Raw genomic sequence first — 24009 nt, 5'->3', positions numbered from 1 at the left:
GAAATTTACAATTTGGTAGAAACTTTCCTGCTCTACATCACTTTGCATTTAGTTTTTTTTTATGTGCAGTTGTAGAGATGAAGATTTTTTTTAAATTGGTCAGTTTTTGCCCCGCCCCACGGACCCCAGGGGTGCAGGAGTCTTGAAATTTACAATTTATCCCCCCCCCGGGCTCCAATGATGCTTAATACCAAATTTGAAATGAATTGGAATAGTAGTTCTCAAGAAGTTAAAAATGTTCTATTGTTCACACATTTTTAAATAACTGACCATTTTGACTCCAAGCTGATACCAAAACCCCTACCCCTGGGATCATCAAATTTACAATTTTGGTAATGGATTTATAAATATTCATTTAGATATAAAGGACATTGTAAATATTTATTTAGCTTTAATTCAGTATCAGTAATAAGATGTTATTTAATGTTTTACACATAAACGTTTTGTACCAAGTTTGGCCCCGCCCTGCAGCCAGAACCTCTACTCCAGGTATCATGACATTTACAACTTTGGTAGAAGCCTTCCAAATCACCATGTACTTTGTTTATCTTACACATGTTCGATTGTAGAGAAGATTTTTTTTTGAATTAGTCAAATTTTGGCAGTTTTGTCCCGTCCCTCAGGCTCCAGGAGTGATGCAGTCCTTAAATTTATAATTTGTGCCCCCCCCCCCTTGTCACAAAGATGCTTCATGTCAAATATGAAAAGAATTGGACTGGTAGTTATCAAGAAGAAGTTGGAAATTTTCAATTGTTAACGCACGGCGATGGTCGCAGACCAATTGCAATATGTCACCTGAGTAACTCAGGTGACCTAAAAAAAATTCAAAGCTCTTAATCCTAAATCATTGTCACGATTCTTTAGTTCAATTCAACGGTTAAAGACATTTCCACTACAATTCACGATTACTATTTTTAACAAGATTGCTACGTGTAGCCATGTCCCCCACCCCCGCAAAATAAGTTGAAGAACAAAAGTCCCATAACTCCTGTAAAACTTATCGAATCATAATGACGGTGCATTAAGATCAACTACATATTGTGACTAACAATCCTACAAAATTTGAACAAAATCCGTTGAGCGGTTTCTGAGGAGTTACGTCCACAAAGTGTTCCTATAGTGTAGCAAGTACAAATTCATCAAAGTCCCATAACTCTTGGAAAATTTGTCAAATTAACATGGCGGCGCAATATAATCAACTACATATAGTGAGAAACAATCCTACAAAATTTGAACAAAATCCACTGAGCGGTTTCGGAGGAGTTGCGTCCACAAAATGTTCCTATAATGTACATGTAGTATGTATACTTTAAAAACAAAAATCCCATAATTCCTGTAAAATTTGTCGAATCGAAATGGTGGCGCAATATGATCAACTACATATGGTGACTAAGAATCCTACAAAATTTGAACAAAATCCGTTGAGCAGTTTCAGAGGAGTTGCGTCCACAATATCAAGTGGGGCAGACGGACACCGATATTTCTATGTCCCCTTCCGCGTTGCGGTGGGGGACAAGAAGGAGGCAGCCTATAGATCGAATTTAAAAATAACTATCTTTGAATGTCATAATAACGAAAAAGTGTGACGTCGAAAACAAGAGGCTAATAGGACACATCGCTCGCCTGAGTCACATTGGCCCTGCTCTTGTGCAGCTGTTGTGATTTTTAATCTTTATTCCCAAGAAAAATTTGACTTTATATTGACCACAAAGCACTACAACATAACCGATTGATTGTTTATTGTTGAGGGACTCTCGAGAATTTTTCACTCATATGGAAACGTCACCATTGCTGGTAAAGGGATGCAAAATTTAGGCTTATGCTCGGCACGTACGGCCTTTGAGCGGAAGGGATCTTTATTGTGCCACAGCTGCTGTGAAATGGGGCCTGGGGTTTTGCGGTATAAATATTGCAGCCCTTCACCGGCAATGTTGACGTCTCCATATGAGTGAAAAATTCTCGAGAGGGACGTTAAACAATATAAAATCGATCCTATATATTCGCATGTTAAACTTTGACCCCCTATTGTGGTCCCACCCTACCCCCGGGGACCATGATTAGAAGAAACTTGAATCTGCACTATGTCAGGAAGCTTTCAAGTAAATTTTAACTTTCCTGGCCCAGTGGTTCTTGAGAATTTTTTTAAATGACCCCACCCTAATTTTGCATTTTGGAAAAGGGTGTTGCCCTTCATTTGAACAAACTTTAATCTCCTTCACCTTGGGTACTCGAGAAGGACGTTAAACAATATATTTATGCTTACTCCTCCTAGACACCTGATCCCACCCCTGGTATATCCAGGGGTCCTAGGCACCTGATCCCACCTCTGGTGTATCCAGGGGTCCGAGGCACCTGATCCCACCTCTGGTATATCCAGGGGTCCTAGACACCTGATCCAACCTCTTGTATATCCAAGGGGTCCTAGGCACCTGATCCAACCTCTGGTATATCCAGGAGTCCGTGTTTGCCCACCTCTCTATTTTGTATTGCTTATAGGAGTTATGAGATTGATCACTGTTCGTTATCTTCACCTTTCATACCACACACACACACACACACACACACACACACACACACACACATATATATATATATAGAAGTTGTAAAAAGAATTGAACATTTGATACAGAAAATACATCCAATAATAAAAGTCAATGTTTAACCAAGGAAGAGGAGAAATGTCTGAAAACATCGTAAAAATGGTGATTGTTGGCGTCCAGTAATCAAAGGATTAAAAGCAAATCAAACGTTATTTCAAAGAATTCAATATTTTTGTCATGTATCAAAGTTTGATTTGTCATCTTTCTCACGATCTATATTAATTTTTTTGATATACATGTATTGAATATGATCTCGCAAATGTGGTTGATTTAAGTGTGCACAAATAGGAATTCTTTCTTCCTTCTTAAAAAAACCCCAATGATAGACAAGTTGGCATCACCGCATAAATGATTTAGTGATGGAAAGAGTTACTTAATTGATATGTCATATTCGTGTTTTTATTTTTTCATTTGTTTGTTTGGTCTATTGGGTTTTGTTTGATATATCTGAATTCATAACTCAATCTACCTATCGATTTTCTTACATAGCAAACTATATTTCAGTTGTTGGTTGTTTTTTTTTTTTTTTTTTTTTTTTGGATAATCTATTCATTTAATTTCATGTCAAGTTAGAAACTGAAGCTTTCTTGGCACTGATATGAATGCGTTTTCAACGTTCATTCAAGTGCATTGATCAATTCTAGTGAGATGTAATGGATCGGAATATAACAAGTAACAGACAGAATATTGAAACCAGCTTTCCGAGCTTATCAAACGATAGCAGATCCTATTCTTAAAGCTGACATGAATTAATAAATACGTACACCTTTCTCATCTTATCCGCCATATTTCTTTCAGGTAGCCTAATTTACTCTACCCGTATATACCCCAAATGTGATTGTCACACCTGAGTGATTTTTCTAGGTGGACTCGACCAGTGCACATCTCCGATAGTAATATATAGGGAATGAGAAACAAATAAAATAACATTTTAAAACATTATGCTTTGCTCAAAATTACAAAATATTGATTGTATACTAATGCAACATTCTGGAAGTTTAGATAAGTTAGACAAAAATGCAAAAAAAAAAACAAAAAAAAAACAAAAACAGCTTTTCTTGCATACTTGTAAATGCATGCAAGTATTTGCATTTTCTAATAAAATAAATGCGGATAAATCATTTGTCAATTACATACTGATAGAATGGAATAGGCAAAGAGCATAAAATATATTATTTATATCAATTCTTGCAAAATAAAGGTGCATGCCATATGCATAATATGCAATGCACAAGGTATAATCGCCAAAAAAAGTATCAAATACGGGCGTCTATTCAACAGGTATCGGAGATGTGCACTTACCGAAAATATTAGATTCTCTTTATTCTGATAAATCCACGACACAAAATGATAAACTCCATTTGTATCTCGTTAGAACTTTACAACACGTTCTCATTCCATTATACAGACTGCGACACACTTCACCCGTGCCAAACAGTGTGTCTTCAATCAGGGGAGATGTCAGAGTCGAAAAATTTTCCTGTATTGAATGCTTGTCTGGTCGAGGTTTTGCAGTTTATAGAAATGGGGAATCTAATATCTGGTTGGATATATTGCGTGCACAATTCAAAATTTCTCGATGATCATATACAAACTTGGATATACAAATAAGGGAATAATGATCGAAAATATACATCTGTGTGCAAATGCGTGTATTACATTTGCAATCCATAATAAACAGTTCATTACACAAAGACACATATGAAAGGAAATTTATAAACGAAAATATAATTTTGTTGTCTCTTTTGGAACCACATAATTATTTACGGTCTCTGTGTGTCCATATTCATTGAGAGAGAGAGAGAGAGAGAGAGAGAGAGAGAGAGAGAGAGAGAGAGAGCTACTTTGATTTATAATATATCATTTCACAGAAGGAAAGAAAATTGATCACTTATATAAATGTAAGCTTTCAAGCATTAAAAATGTCCACCTATTAAAAAATTTGTGACTGACAATATATTGGAAACTTACAGGAGTTGATGCTTATAATTGAATTCATTACAAATTTAAAAAAAAAAATTAGTTTGAACTGTGCATGTAGAAAATACTGACTTTGTATGTTAGAATAACGGGAAAAAAGTAAATTGTCAAAAAAAGTGGGGAAAGCAGACCAGCCTTCCTGCCCACCCCAACCCCCTGTTTTCGTGCCTGAAACAACATATCAATTCGTGTTGAAAGAAAGGTGCATATCTACATTTCATTAAATTCCAAAGGAGCTCGAATTTATGTGTTCCCCTATTACTTATTTTGTATGCAAGATTCGTTCCCAAATTTAGAATCATGCTTTCAGTCAGAGCAGAAATGAATTCATGTTGAAGTATATCTAGTTTGAATGCAAATGTTGGGTTCCTTCTTTTAATTTCATCAGACTCATTAGAAACCCCTCTCCCAAACTATGCAGCTTTGTTTTTATTGATATCTAAATCGGTATAAATGAATCCGGATATAAATTATATAACGTTTTTTCGTGATCATATAGATATTGATACTGATAATGAAAAAAGAAAATGTTTATACTCTTGCCTTCTGCATATCCTACTAATGCATTACAGTATATTGACATTGTATCATATCAAATAAAAGCTCAACACGAATTTTACTGATTTATGCATACTAACATCTTATCGAATACATTTGAATTTGAAATTTCTATGTACAGCGGTATGGCCATTGCGCCAGATCTATGAAATGAAAATATTTATGAATAAATTACACTCAAGCCTCAAAGTAATCATTATGGCATGTTACAGAAACGTTAAAACACACAAATGCTATAGTCCTGTAATTCTACATGCACCATACAATTAGTATACATACATGTGTTGCAAAACAAAATGTACATGTAATAACCAGACATGTATCGTCATTTTTCATTTGGGGGGGGGGGGGGGGGGGGGGGGTACAACAGGGGAAAAAATGGAAAATTGGATTCTTCAAAATTTCTTGCCATTCAAAATAATAATTAAAAAAGATGAACGCAAACAGCAATAAAATAAAACAATTCACCCAAACAAACCAAGATGTTTTGTCCGATGTTCAAAGTCCTAATGTGGGGTGAAGGGTTAAAGAGTCTTTTACTTTGACTACCTCAATAATTTCCCCCTACACTTCATTTTCTTCAGTCGTTGGGGGTCGGATGGGGTGGTTAGAGTCCTCTACTATGAGTGCCTCATATCTTCATTTTCTTAATTGGTGGTGGTGTGTGTCTTCTACTATTATATCAGAACTTTCAAGCTGGGGTAAGTGGGGGAGGGGTTGTCACTCAATGTATCTTTTATTTGCATTACAAACGAACAAAAAATGGATATTGTTATTAAAGGTGGGTGACAGACACTCTTGTCCTCTCCCCTTGATGTTTGATAACGACGCATAATATGGTAAACTCGATTATTACGTTTTGCATTAGTACAATTTGCGTCGAGTTCGACGCAGAATGTAATAACGCAAAATGGCATAGATATACAAGATCTATTGAGCGCCAAATTAGCATAAAATGAAGTAATTGAAAATAACATTATTTAAAAATATGTTTAATTTTTAATTAATGCGTGCTTTAATTAAATGAATCAAATAAATCTGTATTATCAATTAATGAGAGCAATATTGAGTTACTAGTGCTGTTCTCTTTTTATTGAATTAACGATATCATTTGTCTTAATAAGAGCACGATTATTACAAGATCATCGGTTCTCTCTCTCTCTCTCTCTCTCTCTCTCTCGTCGTTATCTCTCTCTCTCTCGTCGTTATCTCTCTCGTTGTTATCTCTCTCTCTCTCTCTCTCTCTCTCTCTCTCTCTCTCTCTCTCTCTCTCTCTCTCATCCCATACACTCGTACAGTGTTGTATATGCAAATTTATGTACCTAAATGATTTCCTGATTTATAAATCTGCAATACTCTGACCAGTAAATCATATGGTATAAGGATTCATGCACAATACAGGGTAAATATTATACTCTGATACTTCCCCTGATTGAAGATAGCTGATCGGCACGGGCTAAGTGTGTCGCAGTCTGTACAATGAACAATGTTGTTTACTGTTGGAATGCAAATGGAGTTTATCGTTTTGTTTCATGGATTATGCAAATAAAGGGAGTTTTACTACTACTTAGAGTATTTTCAACAAGTGTACACGTACATCTGCGGTCCTTTACAGATATTACGAGTAGGCCCAGGTAAATAGTCGTCCGCATTCGATGCGTTTTCATGGCGAGCACACATGCCATTTTTATAAGTACAGTAGTCTTTTACTTGAAGTAATTGTGAATGGTATAGATTGTATACTCTTTGCTTATTCCATTTTATCAATAGATAAAAGATGAAATATTTCTCCGCATTTTTGTATAGTTTTGACATATTTACTGCAAATGTACGCACGTTCACGTAAAGTAAAGGCATTCTATATATATTTATCCAAATATATATATTTAGAATGATTTACTACTGTATGATATGTTTATTATAATTTTGAGCACTGCGTGGTGTTCCAAAACGTGATTTCATTTCTTGATGTCCTCTAAATTAGTATCGGAGATGTACGTGTTACCTGTCGAAGCTACCCGCACAGGTAAATCGAAGACACTGATGTGAAGTGAAGCGTAGCAAAGCTCGTCCCCTTATATACCATGCGAACCCCGATACATATAACAATAGAAATTCCAACTAATATGGCGGATTAGCAGAGAAATATGGCGGACATATAGAATTATGCTATATTTATTACTTCATGTCAGCTTTAAGGTAGATCAATCCTCGTGTGATGTCAGGTTTTTGCAAAAACCTCTATTAAATCAGAGTTTGCGCACGATAGAAATATATTTTTCAGAGGAATTTTATTAAGTGAATAAAATAAAAACAAATTGGTTTAAACTATTAATAGTGAATTTTTTTTTTATTATTTTCCAGAGATAATCAATTATTTATTATTAAGAAATGTTGTCAAGGGCAATAACTCTTATGCTGGTATTCCTCTATAGTATGTCTATTATACAATGATTTCCTCAATATCCAAAATCAATTTATACATATTCATATATCAGCAGTTTTTCTAAACTGTTGACATTAGAAATTTGTCATTTTAACAAGTTTTTATTTATTATTTTTATTCTGTTTTACGAAAATGTGCGATTTTCTTATGCTGGCCTATACTTTTGTTTTTATGTTTGACATCTTTAAAAAAGGTGGTGATTTTCTTATGCTGGCCTATACTTCTGTTTTTATGTTTGACATCTTTAAAAAAGGCGGTAACAAGCATATTTTCTTTAGCTAATAATTGAATTAAACTATATTGAGTTGAAATTAATACAGTTTTTCCACTTTCAACCACAAATATTGATAAGTCACATGAAAGTGGAGCTACCTTAAGGTACCATAACATTTAACTTGTATCCGGAGCATTTCCATACGGATCGTACTATATACATGCATTTCATAATAAGATGGCGTTTAATTATGGTCTAGATAATACAGCTAAAACTCTCTAGAATTAGAAACATTTTATTACTAATCATTATTAACTATATAATAATGAATTTATCTGTAGTCCTGACCCCTTGAACTCTTCTCTCTCCACCTCTGCTGGGTTTGCCAATATTTTGATCGTCACAATTTTACTTACCAATTCTGGATAGAGAGTTAACAAACTTTTCAGAATGGACAGAATGTTCATTCATCAAATAACATGATATAAAGCATGAAAACCCTAACTGTATAACATAAGTGACTTGTTTTGATTGTGGACTGACCTGACTGGAGATGGGCCTCTGTAAGGAATCTATACAGATATTCGCAGTCAATGCCTCTGTTGTCCTCAAACCTATCAATCAAATATTGGTTAACTCGACCGGATAGCTTCATCTGGTTGTCCTAAAAATGTTATAAAAGGTCCAAATCAGAAGACATTTTTCACAAACTCATAATACATGAATTATTATAGATATCGACATAGGGGGGGGGGGGGTGTTCAACTACTCGTCTCTCCCCCTCTTCTCCTTCTACTTCATATTATCTTTTTCTATATCAATTTTCCCTGCTCCATTTCTCTGTTGACCACCACATTCCCTGCTCCATTTCTCTGTTGACCACCACATTCCCCGTTCCTTTTCTCTGTTGACCACCACATTCCCTGCTCCATTTCTCTGTTGACCACCACATTCCCCGTTCCTTTTTTCTGTTGACCACCACATTTACGGTTGACTGGATACGTACCTGGAAAGCTTGGGTCAGTTCCTTCTGTGTAATACGGGCCTCAACATTGCTGAAATGGCGAAGGCTCATGTGGAGGGCTCGCATTCGCTGTCTGCTGTAATCTCTCAGATTTTCTGACAGAATTCGTTGGAACTTTTCCTCTGGGTTGATTTGCTCTTGTGTTGGTATGGCTAATTGAAGATAAATTCACATGTAGACGGCGAGAATCAATAAAATGTCAGTATACTTCTATAGCAAAGGGCAATGAAAAGTGAAGCTTTAAATAGCGAAAATGTAACAAGTTCTTGTTGGTGATACTTGCTAGGAGAATTCATTGTAGGCGAGTTTCCGGTTGTAATCTCGGTTGCTTTTGGAACCCTTTTGACCTTCTTCCCATTTAATCCCCCAACTGTCTTCTAAAATATTGCAACACACTACAATGACACATTACTTTAAAACAAAATTAACAATAAAATATGATTATGTTTGTAATTTGAATCTGTCAATCTTATCAATGGAATCCATCGTCTACCTTTACTCTCAGTGAATACAGAAAACAACGTGGGTTTGTGTAGTGTTACAGGTAAGAAAATATATATCATATTAGTATCGATTTTTTAGTCACTCTATTTTGTGTTCTGGAAATAAATTGGTGTAATGGGTCAGAATACCACGTGATCTGCAGAAATCACAAAGAATTAAGAGATTCTAAAATAATTTATTTACAGGAAAATGTATCAATGAAAATACTAATCAAAGTTTACAAAAAGTGCCCGATGTTTGTTTACTGCCGAACTGAATTCACACACGAAAATATAAAATATAGCTGTAACAAATCGGCCGTTAAATCCCCTGTGTAAAGATGCAAATGTACATGTATATTTGTTGAGCGCTTAGTATCCCCTCGCGCAACTAGCTACGGAGGGAATATATCATTGCTACTGTGTGTGTGTGTGTGTGTGTGCTTGCGTGCGTGTTCCCGTATATATAACGTTGATTCAACTCTATTTCTATATCAACTCTAAAAATTTAACTGTCCAATTCGGTGATTCCTGGAATCAGCAACTCTATCGAGTATATTTGAAACTGTCTGATTCCTGAGAATAAACAGCAAAGCAAAATCAACCAGCTTATCAGCGTTCATAGCAGACCTGCTCCAACGCATTTAGAAAATGATCTTCGCAAGGCATCTCACATAATAGTGTGACATCATTGATATTATCAGTCCTATTTTATTTTGTAAAATAATTATAATGCCTGTCATTATTTCAAGACTTATCTTCTATTTTTCCTTTCTTAAAAATAATGGTAATTGTGTTTATAAGAGCTCTCTAGCGTTTGATCTCTGAGCTACACAATGTATATGTGTACTTCACTGATTGAATCCAATCTCTGTACAGATTGCCTGATGGTAGATAATTGATTGTTCAATGTACGTTATAACAACATCATTCAATCAGGGCCGTAAGTAGGGTTCTAAATCAGGGGAGGCAGGGGATTGGGGGCCGCCGATTGACTTTACGACTGAAAATGACACTTTTTAAATCCCAATTTATCATGTTTGTGTTTCATTTGTACTATGTAAAGAATCGTAATATGGTGTCAAAGACAAAGGTGCTTGTCTTCATTTTAAACATATATCCTATAATATAACATTTATATAATTTTATTTTCTTTTTTGCCAAAAAATCAGACGAGGCAGTTGCCTCGTCTGCCTCATCGGCAGTTACGGCCCTGCAATGTCTGTGATGGTAGAGAATTGATTGTTCAATGTACGTTATAACAACATCATTCAATGTCTGTGATGGTAGAGAATTGATTGTTCAATGTACGTTATAACAACATCATTCAATGTCTGTGATGGTAGAGAATTGATTGTTCAATGTACGTTATAACAACATCATTCAATGTCTGTGATGGTAGAGAATTGATTGTTCAATGTACGTTATAACAACATCATTCAATGTCTGTGATGGTATAGAATTGATTGTTCAATGTACGTTATAACAACATCATTCAATGTCTGTGATGGTAGAGAATTGATTGTTCAATGTACGTTATAACAACATCATTCAATGTCTGCGTTACATACAGTATTTATGTTGATGATAGTATCGCCGCCGAGTGAGAAACGGAAACACAACTCACGTAGAACTATCTCTCACTGTGCCCTAATTTTATTGTATACAGGGCTGCAGACTATCCTGCAATCAGTGCCACCCCCTCCAGCACAAGGGTAAGAGGGTACACCAGCAAGGGAATTATCATTTGCATAATTATCTCAACTTCCGTCCCCCTTCACCAATTTTTCACATTTAAGAAGCAGTAGGCGATAAATGGATTTTATTTGCAGTTGACCCTGACGATGCGAGAGGTAAGAATATCAAATCGAACAGTTAAAAATCGGCTGTTCAAAAAACTCCAAATGTAATTCTGTAGAATCAGAGTGCTTCTCAGGAGCGGATCCAGGAATTGCGGTTACAGGGGTGCCACTTTATGAGGCAGGGGATCTGGGGGCCGCCTTGAGATGGGGGCCCAGGGGTTTGAAGCCCCCGGAAGCTCCTGGATTTTACAGATTTTATAAGGTTTGAAATATGTCTCCTATTTAGTCATTTGTACTATTTTCTATCACTTTTGATAAGGTGAAATTAATAAAATGACGCAAATTTTAAGGGGTTTTGAAAAAAATTAAGTTCTCCCAATAAAGTAATTCAAGAAAGCCAATGCTTATTACCACACAATTTACAGTCTACAGTGTATCTATACTGAAATAAATTTCGAAAGAATTCCACTTATGAAACATACAACGTGAAGGCAAACACGTATTCTATCATCTAATTTTGTCAAGGTCACAGGTATCAATCAAGTGCAGTTCAGTTTATTAGCACAAAACCATACGGTTTACATGTAAGTAGAATGTATTACACAGTAATTGTTTTGATGTTAGTGTCGATTTTTCAGATGTTCTATCGTGTTACTGGTAATGAACACGTTTTGGTGTTAGTGTAGATTTTTTGTCTATCTGTAGTGTTATGGAAATAAAATCGTTATGAAGTTAGTGTCAAAAGTTCTTCATGAAGTATGATACTTCGTATCCCAGTTTCAAAAATTAAATTTATTTCTTTGATTTTTACATTACCATTGTTTTCGCGTATGAATACAGATCTATTTCGTAAATATAGTACGTCTATTTTTCAGTGGCGTAGCCTGAGTTAATTAATGTGTACGCCTATTGTACGGCAAGGGGTCTGGGGGCCGCTCAAGGCCCCCAGCGGGTCCAGGGCAGGGCCCTGGTAGGGGGTCCGGGGGAGACTAATGTACCGCAGATACTGCAGACACTTATTTTTCACCTATGTTTGTAGCATTTAATAGGTTTTTTTTTTTTTATGTGTACGCCCGGGCGTTTTGGTGTAAACGTAGCTACGCGCCTGTTTTTAATACATGTAGCTGAGAATTTCGCCAAAAATGAAAACTGTGTGTGAATATAAGTAATAAACTTCAGTTTTGAAAATTCATGAGAGTTTGAATTGCAACGCTTCACGCGTCGCGTGCATATATAATTGTTACCGTTTCTGAAATGTCCACTTTGTTCCTTCCCTGTTTACCGCGGGGATTCCTTGTGCGTCCTCGTGACGTCCCTGTATCGCGTTTACTGGGGATTCCCATCACTATAGACTCACCGGAGGAGCTGTCCTGAAGAATACAAAAAAAAAAATCTAAGGTTTATTCTGCCAAGACGTTATGTTGCAATCCTTGTTTTTAGTCAAATGTAAGCTGTTGCTTATGGAAGACTTAATTAAAGTTCCTGACATACTGCAGATTCAAGTTTGTTCAAATCATGGCTCCCGGGGGTAAGTTGGGGACACACTAGGGATTAAAGTTTTACATGCGAATATATAGGGTTAATCTTTAGATGGGCTAAGGTGAGCGATGTGGCCCATGTGCCTCTGGTTAAAACATGGTACCTTCTTTGTGTAACCAATTCCTCTCACAGCTTTTACTTGACATTTTTCAAACCTTGTACATTATTGATGTTATAAAACATTAAAGATATACATGTGACAATTTAAAAGTGTTTCTGTTTTTGTTGTTGTTGATAAATTCCACATTTCATATATCATTTTTCAGTATGTTTTGTACTGCTGTCTCTATGATACAATGTATATAACATATTTTAAAGCAACATGACCATTTCTGTTCTTGAATCAATTTTGATACCCCGGTAGATATCACAGAAATTTTATCTCTAATATCGTCATAGCAACATTATTTGATAATTCAATTGCAAGTACGATCTTAAATAATGTGATCCACAAATTGACATGATTTTGACCATAAATGAATTTATAATTAATGTCGAATATATTTTGGTATATTTCCTTTCCCTTCTTGCCTCATTGCGATAGCATTATTTTTCTTTTTGATGAAATCAGATAAATGTCGCCTACAGACTACGGAAAATGCACAGTCCTCATCATAACTAATTTAGTGTCCGCCAACTATGCAATTTAAGTTTTGATCTAGATACTGTCATTATATTGTGTTGTAGAGTGTCTCAGGAACATTATAGTATTGATGTAGATACTGTCACTATAATGTGTTGTAGAGTGTGTCAGGAACATTATAGTATTGATGTAGATACTGTCACTACACTGTGTTGTAGAGTGTGTCAGGAACATAGTATTGATGTAGATACTGTCACTACACTGTGTTTGTAGAGCGTGTCAGGAACATTATAGTATTCATGTAGATACAGTCACTACACTGTGTTGTAGAGTGTGTCAGGAACATTATAGTATTCATGTAGATACAGTCACTACACTGTGTTGTAGAGTGTGTCAGGAACATTATAGTATTGATGTATATACTGTCACTATACTGTGTTGTAGAGTGTGTCAGGAACATTATAGTATTGATGTAGATATCGTCACTACACTGTGTTGTAGAGTGTGTCAGGAACATTATAGTATTGATGTAGATACAGTCACTACACTGTGTTGTAGAGTGTGTCAGGAACATTATAGTATTGATGTAGATATCGTCACTACACTGTGTTGTAGAGTGTGTCAGGAACATTATAGTATTGATGTAGATACTGTCACTACACTGTGTTGTAGAGCGTCTCAGGAACATTATAGTATTGATGTAGATACTGTCACTACACTGTGTTGTAGAGCGTGTCAGGAACATTATAGTATTGATGTAGATACTGTCACTACACTGTGTTGTAGAGTGTGTCAGGAACATTATAGTATTGATGTAGATACAGTCACTACACTGTGTTGTAGAGTGTGTCAGGAACATTATAGTATTGATGTAGATACTGTCACTACACTGTGTTGTAGAGTGTCTCAGGAACATTATAGTATTGATGTAGATACAGTCACTACACTGTGTTGTAGAGTGTGTCAGGAACATTATAGTATTGATGTAGATATCGTCACTACACTGTGTTGTAGAGTGTGTCAGGAACATTATAGTATTGATGTAGATATTGTCACTACACTGTGTTGTAGAGTGTGTCAGGAACAGTATAGTATTGATGTAGATACTGTTACTATACTGTATTGTAGAGCGTGTCAGGAACAGTATAGTATTGATGTAGATACTGTCACTACACTGTGTTGTAGAGTATGTCAGGAACATTATAGTATTGATGTAGATACTGTCACTACACTGTGTTGTAGAGTGTGTCAGGAACATTATAGTATTGATGTAAATGCAGTCACTACACTGTGTTGTAGAGTGTGTCAGGAACATTATAGTATTGATGTAGATACTGTCACTACACTGTGTTGTAGAGTGTGTCAGGAACATTATAGTATTGATGTAAATGCAGTCACTACACGGTGTTGTAGAGTGTGTCAGGAACATTATAGTATTGATGTAGATACTGTTACTATACTGTATTGTAGAGCGTGTCAGGAACAGTATAGTATTGATGTAGATACTGTCACTACACTGTGTTGTAGAGTATGTCAGGAACATTATAGTATTGATGTAGATACTGTCACTACACTGTGTTGTAGAGTGTGTCAGGAACATTATAGTATTGATGTAGATACTGTCACTACACTGTGTTGTAGAGCGTGTCAGGAACATTATAGTATTGATGTATATACTGTCACTACACTGTGTTGTAGAGTGTGTCAGGAACATTATAGTATTGATGTAGATACTGTCACTACACTGTGTTGTAGAGCGTGTCAGGAACATTATAGTATTGATGTAGATACTGTCACTACACTGTGTTGTAGAGTGTGTCAGGAACATTATAGTATTGATGTAGATACTGTCACTACACTGTGTTGTAGAGCGTGTCAGGAACATTATAGTATTGATGTAGATACTGTCACTACACTGTGTTGTAGAGTGTGTCAGGAACATTATAGTATTGATGTAGATACTGTCACTACACTGTGTTGTAGAGCGTATCAGAAACATAATACAGAGCACATATAAATCCCGAGGTATATTTTATTTAAACGAATACATTTGTCACACAAAAAACTTAATGATTCGTACACCCAAATGTATAAATAAATAAAAAATCATAATGAAAAAAAAAAAGACAACAACAAACAAACAACTTGATAAGGCCATTGTAAAGTAACTTCCCCCTCTACCTTTTTTCAAAACCATAAATCAAATTCTATATTTACATTTTAAATGAATCTTTGACCTTATTACTATTTGAATGCGTGGGATTTTCTGTCTTCGTTTTCCCTAATTAATTTGCTAAAACGTTACTTCTCATTTGTTAATATTCACTGCACCACTTTTCTATACGGTAAAAACCAAGATTTTCTACGCCGTAAACACCTAAGACTGCCAATGATTTTCTATCTCTTCTCCCCTAATTTCGAGGGAAATCGTTCACAGGAATAAGAATAAACACCACGAGGAAATTCTAACTATAACATTTATATTATTAAGTTAATGCGTTATTTCATAATAAACAATATGATGGAATTGTGATAATAGCTTCAGTCACATAAATAAAGTGATGGACGATCATTTGATATTTTTACGGTTTGTCAGGGCAGTATAACTGGACATTCCACAGTAGAACAATGTATGGTGAGATCACATGAGCTATTACAATTGGTCAGCGCCCGTCGTGCAATTGAACATTTCAACTTCTTGATAACTACCATTCTAATTCTTTTCAATTTTGGTATGAAGCATTTTTTGAGAGAAGGGAGACATAAATTGTAAATTTTTTTTTTATATAATTCTTTATTTTCTTCTATTCTGTAACATCAACACAAGTGGCATATGCATCAATCTTCAAGTTACAGAAAAAAAAGTTTTGTGAGAGAGAGGGAGAGAGAGAATAAATATATCAAGAGGATGTTTCAATTGAATAAAAGGTTCCATCCATTCCAGGTTGTGTAAAATTTTGTTTTTCCACCATCTTTATAGAAGATGTATTTCAAGGTCTCATAGTTCTTTTTCAAATGAGATATCGCTACTACTATATTTAATGTCTTTTCTGTACACCTCATTGTATATATGTAGTACTTTAACCACAGAAAAAGTGTGTTTTGAATATATTTGTTTGAATCAAGAAATTCCAGCAAAAAGTTTCTTTTTGTAATAGATAACTGTAGATTTGTATTTTCTTCAACATATGTTTCCAAAGTATCTAAAAAAGATTGAACATTTACACATTCCCAGAAGAGGTGTTCCAATGTTTCTTCTTCCAATTTACAAAATGTACAACTTTTTGTATCCTTCCTCTTAATTTTATGCAGGAAAGTGTTTGTAGCCAAAATTCTATTAATAAGTCTATATTGGAACCATTGAAATTTTGAATTTTTTTAAGGCAATTATCAGCCAGTGGAGCAAAAGATATCTAACACCAATAGGAAGGATAACTGTACTTAAAACTTTGGTGCTACCTCTTTTAAATAATATTCTGATGTCTATTCCTAAACCGTCTGATGCTTTTTGTAAAGAATTAGAAAAACTCTTTTACTCCTTTGTATGGAATGGTCCTAGCCACCGCATTAAGAAAGATATCATCACAAAAACATATGAAAATGGTGGTTTACGAATGATTAATATAAAAGCCTTTATTGCATCTTAAAAATTTTTTTGGATGAGACAATTAATCTTTACAGATAAAGGCTTTGAACTCTTCATTCCCAAGCTTGATTTGACAAAATTAACTACATGTGGAATAGATTATATACATGAGATTAATAAAAAACACTCAAAAATGTCTTTTGGATAGATGTCTTTAATGCTTGGATAGACTTAGTTCAGAAAGACAGCCTTCTTATACAAAAGGCAAAACATTATGATAGGTAAAAAAACATATTTCAATAAAAATCTGTTCGAGTATAACATACAATATGTAAATGATATCATACATGAAGATGGTACTTTTTATACATATGAAAAATTTTCATCCATTTATCCTTGTGTACATATTAATTTTTTAGAATTTATGGGTATAGTACAGGCAGTAAAAGCATGGATGAAAACAAAAAATAATAATGAAAGGGCTATATTTAAGGTACAAAATCCCTTGATTTTACCTAATATCTATAAATTGTCATGTTGTAAGAAATCAAAACATATTTATGATAGATTGAACTATAACGATACTGAACCAATCTGTAAAACAAAATGGAACACTCTATTTGGACTTGAAGAAAGTGAATGGAGAACAATTTATAAGTTACCATTTAAGTTAACAACAACAACAAAAAAAAAAAAAAATCAAAAAAAAAAAAAAAAAATTGTAAATTTCAGGACTCCTGCACCCAGGGACCTTATGGGCTGGCAAAACTGACAAACTGATTAATTAAAAAAAAACTCATCTTCTCTACAACCGCACATATGTAAGAAAAATTAATTGCATAGTGGAGCCGAGCAGGAACAAAGTTGTAAATTTCAAAGTCCCTGGGATAGAGGTTCTGACTCTAGGGCGGGGCCAAATTTGGTATATGTATTAAACATTTAAAAAAAAATCCGTAATGCTTTTGATACTAAATTGAAACTAAAGAGATATTTAGAAGAGTAGACAGTCCTTTACCAAAATTGTAAATTTCATGATCCCAGGAAGTAAGGATTTTGGTTCTAGGGCGGGGCCAGAATTATTATAGAGATTGTTGTCGTTATCATTTGAAAGACTTCTTTAAGGAGGTACTCTACATTGCCATAATGGCTGGCTTCCTTTTAAATCATGAATGAAAATATGAACGGCATCAATGATATTTTTATTCATTTCAAATATCGTTACCAAGATGAGTAGCTCGGTAGGTTGGGACGCCGACTGCTGAACTGTAGATCGCGAGTTCGAGTTAAGAAAGGGTTTTTAATTTTTTCCAGATCGCTTTCTACTAAAACGTTAAAACTGCATTTTGTTTTACTAAATAAAGTTAATTTGAAAGTTTACAATTTAAAAAATATTTACATATTCTCAACTTTTCATCCATATTGAATTTCTCTGATATAGCATTGTTAAATGCATATTAGGGAAAACAGAAAAGGATATACCAAAATTGTTAATTTCCCAACCATGGGCTTTTGACATTAGGACAGGTACAAATTAGTCGTATCGTGTTAATGTTACATATATTATGAAAAGTATTTCATCAGTATAGACACTTTCGGAGGCATTTAAGTTTTAAGAACACATCTTGTTTTACACTGTTGGTGACAGATAATACAGTAAATGACTATTTTTCTAGATTTCATAGCCTTTGCGGTTAGTAATACTTTTCTGGTATATACTTGTTGTGTGTATGCGATTTAGAATCAGATTATATTCACAAATATATATCAAATTCCTGTAAATTATTGCCTGAATTATTACATCGATGTGGTGTGTACCAGTTCTGGTTATCAGCTTACCTCTGATGGTAAGCGTGTACTTTTTCGTGAGTCTCGGATTTTGGCTGGTTTACACGTCATTTCTGGCAAAATCATCAAATTATTTCTCCGCTCCTTGTCTTTATCCTCGCGCGAATGTGCACTTTGGTTTTTAGTTTGAATTCTATATAATCCATCTGGTGAAAATTTGGTAAACTGTTCCGCCCGGATAAAGGATTCTATACCAGCACACGGTTCCATGTCTTTTATAGGAATACTATTTGGTACACGAAGAAGAAAATCCTGCGTCTTTGAGGAATTACAAGTACATTATTCACAAGTTTCTATCGATAAAATATCCTGAAACATTTTAAGATAGAACAATGCAATTTATGTCCGGCAGATAATGTTTGTTCTCCGAAAGTGTTTATGAAACAGCAATATCGGCATTGTTTACACAAATTAAACATTATTAAAAAGCTTTCCCCGTTAGAGCTATTGAAATCCACTGATAAAAAGAATTCTGATTTCTAACCCACAATGCACACAAAACAAACCTCATGTCGATTAGTTCGCGGTATTGTTGATGACATGAAATACTTCTGATAATCACATCAAATACAAAATAAAATTCAACACCAATATTGCATTTTCATTACGGTAAATTATTGCTCGGATTGAAAATTACTTTGGATCCCTTGGCTGTTAACATCCGGAGCCTACAGGAGTCACGTTTCCACGACAACACCCAATATACCTGTATAAACGACACGCGTCCTAACCGAGGCAGTTCTAACGTACTCCCACTCTATCCTACAATCACCTAATGTTGATAAATATCAGCATATCAAAGCACTGCAAACACACAGAGTATGCTTATATTGTTTGAAATCTAACTCATTGCCTTCCATGGCGTGCGTGATCTTGTTAAATAACATTGTAGCATCATTTTCTTTACATTTCCGCACTCGTCATCAACACTCGTAGTCGTGAGGAGGACACTTCATGGCTCTCAGTTCTTATATTAGGGTAAAAAAAATCCTTTCCCATTGAAATAGAATTTCAAAAATAAACAATGGAAAGGCCCGACTGATTGCAGAGCATTATGAATAGGCTAGGGGATTCTGGAAACCCTATATCAAATTATTATGTCTGAAAGTTAACCAATGATTTAATATATTAGTATTATAAATGGTAAATTTTTATAAACATTGTAATAACTATGCTTTTTTAACCAAAAACGCTCCCTCCCACTAATGACTATTAAATTCACCACTGATAATCTTGCAGACTAAATATGTCATTGTACCTTTTTTTTAATTTTTGTCTTCAATAACTCATGAAATAAAATTGTTAAACATAGTCTTTGAAGAGTTTAATGCTATAGAAAAGCTATACATGAGCTATTGGAGTTTTATGGAGATAATCTCTCTATAGAATCCCAGCAGGACCCCCCTCCCCCCTCCCCTGGAAAAAAGAAAAGAAAAACAGAACTTCATATTAGATCTTAGCTATCATTTCGTGTATATTAGATCAGACAGATTTATAATGTTACAATTGTGTATAATATCATCATAAACCAAAGTAAATTAAATGAATGTGAATGATGTATTGATGTTGTATTGTTTTTCCTATAGCAATATGTAGGTTTTGTCGTCGAAGATTCTTGGGAACCTAAAAGATAATGTTGAAAGGAAGAAGGCATATTACATCGTTTGAATATTTACATACACACACAATGAATAATGATACCATCAAGTGGCGGATCCAGGATTTCCGAAAAGGGGTGGTCCACATGTGAAAATCAAATATTACTCAAAATACTTAGGGATTTTTTATGCCAAATCTGGAGTTTTAATCTATATATGCCTTGTAAATTTGTGGCGAAACACCCCCCCCCCATCGCTATAAATTCGCCACTGCCATCACAGGTGACTTATCCCGCTATCTTCATAATCATGTAGTTATGAATTAGCTGAATAGTCTTAGATCTGAAGAAAAACAAAAACCCAAAAATAAATCTATTTTCTATTTGTTAGCTAATCACATATTCTATGATATATTTGGTTTGAAGAATAATTGTGTGATTTGAAAATTTTATGAAAATAAGAAATTGATGCATCACAAGTAGAGGAAAAGTGTGTGGAAACGGAAGACAACGTTAATTCACCGGAGTTTCTAGGAGAGAGGAATGAGGTATATCTATTTAAAGTAACTCCACCCTCCTGTGATGTCATCAGATTTTGCAAAATCAATGATTTATTTAGATTTATGCATGATACGAACATAAATTTTGTTGGAGTCTTTTCCTATAGTTATTGTTAAAAATCTTGTTAAAAATAAAATATTTCAAAAGTCTAAGTTATAGATGAATAATCAATGATACGTTTCAAAATATTGAATCCAAGGGCAATAACTCAGTTTCTATTGATTTCTTTATCAAGTCTATTATGTGATGATTTTCTGTATTTTTTACAGACATTTTGTATATTTTTGTGGAGATACAGTTTCATGAAATTGTTATGAATGCTATTATATCGTCATAACCAGTTTGTATGGAATTTTGATAACACTGTTTAAGGAAAATTGCAATTTTTTGACGGTGATATAGGATTCTGTTTATGTACGTCTCACATCTTAAAAAGTGTGATGACCTATGTATTTTATTTGATAATTTGTTAGTTTTAACTTTAATGAATGGAAACAAATACACATTTAAAACTTGTATCAGATAAAACTGCGAGTATGGAGTTACCTTAAGTGATATTAGTGTAGTTTAAAAATTCCATTGCAATAGTAGATGATTGATAAATACAATCGAATCCGACTCTTTGTGACTGGATATATGCTCCTTGTATTAGTTTAGGTTTTTTTTTTTTTTTTTTTTTTTTTTATAGTTTTCCGTGTTTTGTATTTGTAACAGTCGTTCATCGTAACAGTATTTCCCCCTGATCACATCAAATAATCAGTCACTCAATGTCCACTAAGGGATATAGATAGAAATTACCTGTAAGAAAGAACTACTAGTATTTACCTGGTTATATTGATTTAATAACTTAAGAAAAATTATTAGTATATGATTTTATTTTTGATTTAAAAAAGATGGTAAATTGCTTCAATATTTGTTTTTAACTGTAGTGATTCGTTATGCGTATTATATTGATTAAGGTGCTTCAGTAAAAGCTTTTCTAACTGTAGTGATTCGTTATGCGTATTGATTAAGGTGCTTCAGTAAAAGCTTTTCTAACTGTAGTGATTCGTTATGCGTATTATATTAATTAAGGTGCTTCAGTAAAAGCTTTTCTAACTGTAGTGATTCGTTATGCGTATTATATTAAGGTGCTTCAGTAAAAGCTTTTCTAACTGTAGTGATTCGTTATGCGTATTATATTAAGGTGCTTCAGTAAAAGCTTTTCTAACTGTAGTGATTCGTTATGCGTATTAATTAAAGTACTTCAGTAAAAGCTTTTCTAACTGTAGTGATTCGTTATGCGTATTATATTAATTAAGGTGCTTCAGTAAAAGCTTTTCTAACTGTAGTGATTCGTTATGCGTATTATATTAATTAAGGTGCTTCAGTAAAAGCTTTTCTAACTGTAGTGATTCGTTATGCGTATTATATTAATTAAGGTGCTTCAGTAAAAGCTTTTATGCGTATTATATTGATTAAGGTGCTTCAGTAAAAGCTTTTCTAACTGTAGTGATTCGTTATGCGTATTGATTAAGGTGCTTCAGTAAAAGCTTTTATGCGTATTATATTGATTAAGGTGCTTCAGTAAAAGCTTTTCCCAGAGAAAAATCCAATTGATAAATCAAGCTGAGGTAACCGTTTTATTAAATGAAGGTGGACATGTGTAATTTTATTTTTACCTGTGTACCTTAGTGAACCTCTGAAATAACTTATATAATTGGATGTTAGGCGTTCCGGAAATAAATGGAATGTAACACAGTTTGACTAAGGTAGTGTATCCGACAACCAAGTTTAACATACACACACACACCCTCATTTATGAAATTCATATAGGGGATTTTCAGGTGCGAAAATGGAAAACTTTTTAAAGATTAAATTGGAAACAAATTTAGACATTTTGATCTGGCTGTTTCTAGTAATATTTTAAATCCACTTTCTTTTAATAAATCCAAAAATATTTTCAAAATGGGATGCAACTTAAGTGTACTTCTGTCCGAAACGGGACCACTAAAATGTTAGAGCTATAATTTGCTGCTGTTTTTAGGTCACCTGAGTTTACTTATTGCAATTGGTTTGTCGTCCGTCGTCGTGCGTCGTCCGTCGTGCGTTAACAATGGATCATTTTTAACTTCTTGATAACTACCAGTCCAATTCTTTTCAAATTTGATATGAAGCATCTTTGAGATAAGGAGGACAAAAATTATAAATTACGGACTCCGGCACCCCTGGGGCCTTAAGGGTGAGGCAAAAACTGCCCAAAATTGACCAATGTTCAAAAATCTTCTTTCGAAGAACCGCATATGTTTAAGAAAAACTAAATGCATGGTGATGTAGAGCAGGAAGGCCTCTACCACAATTGTAAATGTCATGATCCCCGGGGTAGGAGTTCTGACTCCAGGGCGGGGCCAAACTTGGTATATAATGTTTTTGTGTAAAACACTTAAATAACATCTTTAGTGTTATTGATTCTAAATTGAAACTAAATGGATCTACAGAAAGAGCAGGTAGTCTTTTACCAAAATTGTAAATTTGATGATCCCCAGAGAAGGGGTTCTGACCCCCAGGGTGGGACCAAACTTAGTATATAGTATTTATGTTTAAGTTTGCTGATGCTGCAGAAAAGGATGTACAAAAAATGGAGAATTTTACAACCTAGGGTTTTGACTCTAGGATGTGTCCAAATTAGTCATATCTTTTGATGTTTAAATGTTATTACACATATTATATGTGATATGATATATATATATATATATATATATATATATATATATATATATATAATATTATATGTAAAGCCTTTCACCAGTGTATGCACATTTGAAGGCCGTGTAATTTTAAGAACACATCTTGTTTGATACTGATGCTGAACATTAGAATTTAGCTTAGATATTCAGAACAGGAATTTTTTCTTGTTTATATGCCCGTCGTCATGTATTATGTTATGGCGCTGTCCAGCTGGCTAGCTGTCCGTCCAGGGTCACGTTTTCATGTATTATGTTATGGCGCTGTCCAGCTGGCTAGCTGTCCGTCCGGGGTCACGTTTTTATAATGTATGCATGTATAGTGTTGAAATTTTGTCACAATTTCTCCCTCAAAATGCGTAAGAGTGAATTTGCATTTCAGCTGGATTGGTGCACCGTGATCTACTTTAGGACTAAAAGTAGGTCAAACAGATTGTTTTCGTTATGGATACAGGTATCTGAATAGTCA

General features: G+C 34.4%; 1 protein-coding gene across 1 annotated transcript in view; it reads right to left on the bottom strand.

The window, feature by feature from the left end:
- LOC125662899 (echinoderm microtubule-associated protein-like 1) overlaps window positions 1-18869 on the bottom strand; it is a 74283-nt gene extending 55414 nt beyond the window's left edge. Inside the window, exons 1-5 of the mRNA XM_056147472.1 lie at window positions 18651-18869; window positions 12351-12476; window positions 9106-9196; window positions 8805-8974; window positions 8342-8462 (exon numbers count right to left, since the gene is read on the bottom strand). Of these exons, the coding sequence (XP_056003447.1) occupies window positions 8342-8462; window positions 8805-8974; window positions 9106-9196; window positions 12351-12476; window positions 18651-18869 (727 nt within the window). The remainder of the gene's footprint in view (window positions 1-8341; window positions 8463-8804; window positions 8975-9105; window positions 9197-12350; window positions 12477-18650) is intronic.
- Between the last annotated feature and the right edge of the window lie 5140 nt (window positions 18870-24009).

This window comes from Ostrea edulis, chromosome 8 (assembly GCF_947568905.1).
Source record: "Ostrea edulis chromosome 8, xbOstEdul1.1, whole genome shotgun sequence".
Taxonomy (NCBI): Eukaryota; Metazoa; Mollusca; class Bivalvia; order Ostreida; family Ostreidae; genus Ostrea; species Ostrea edulis.
Note: the sequence above shows the minus strand (reverse complement) of the source record. Positions and strands in the feature narration are given on the sequence as shown.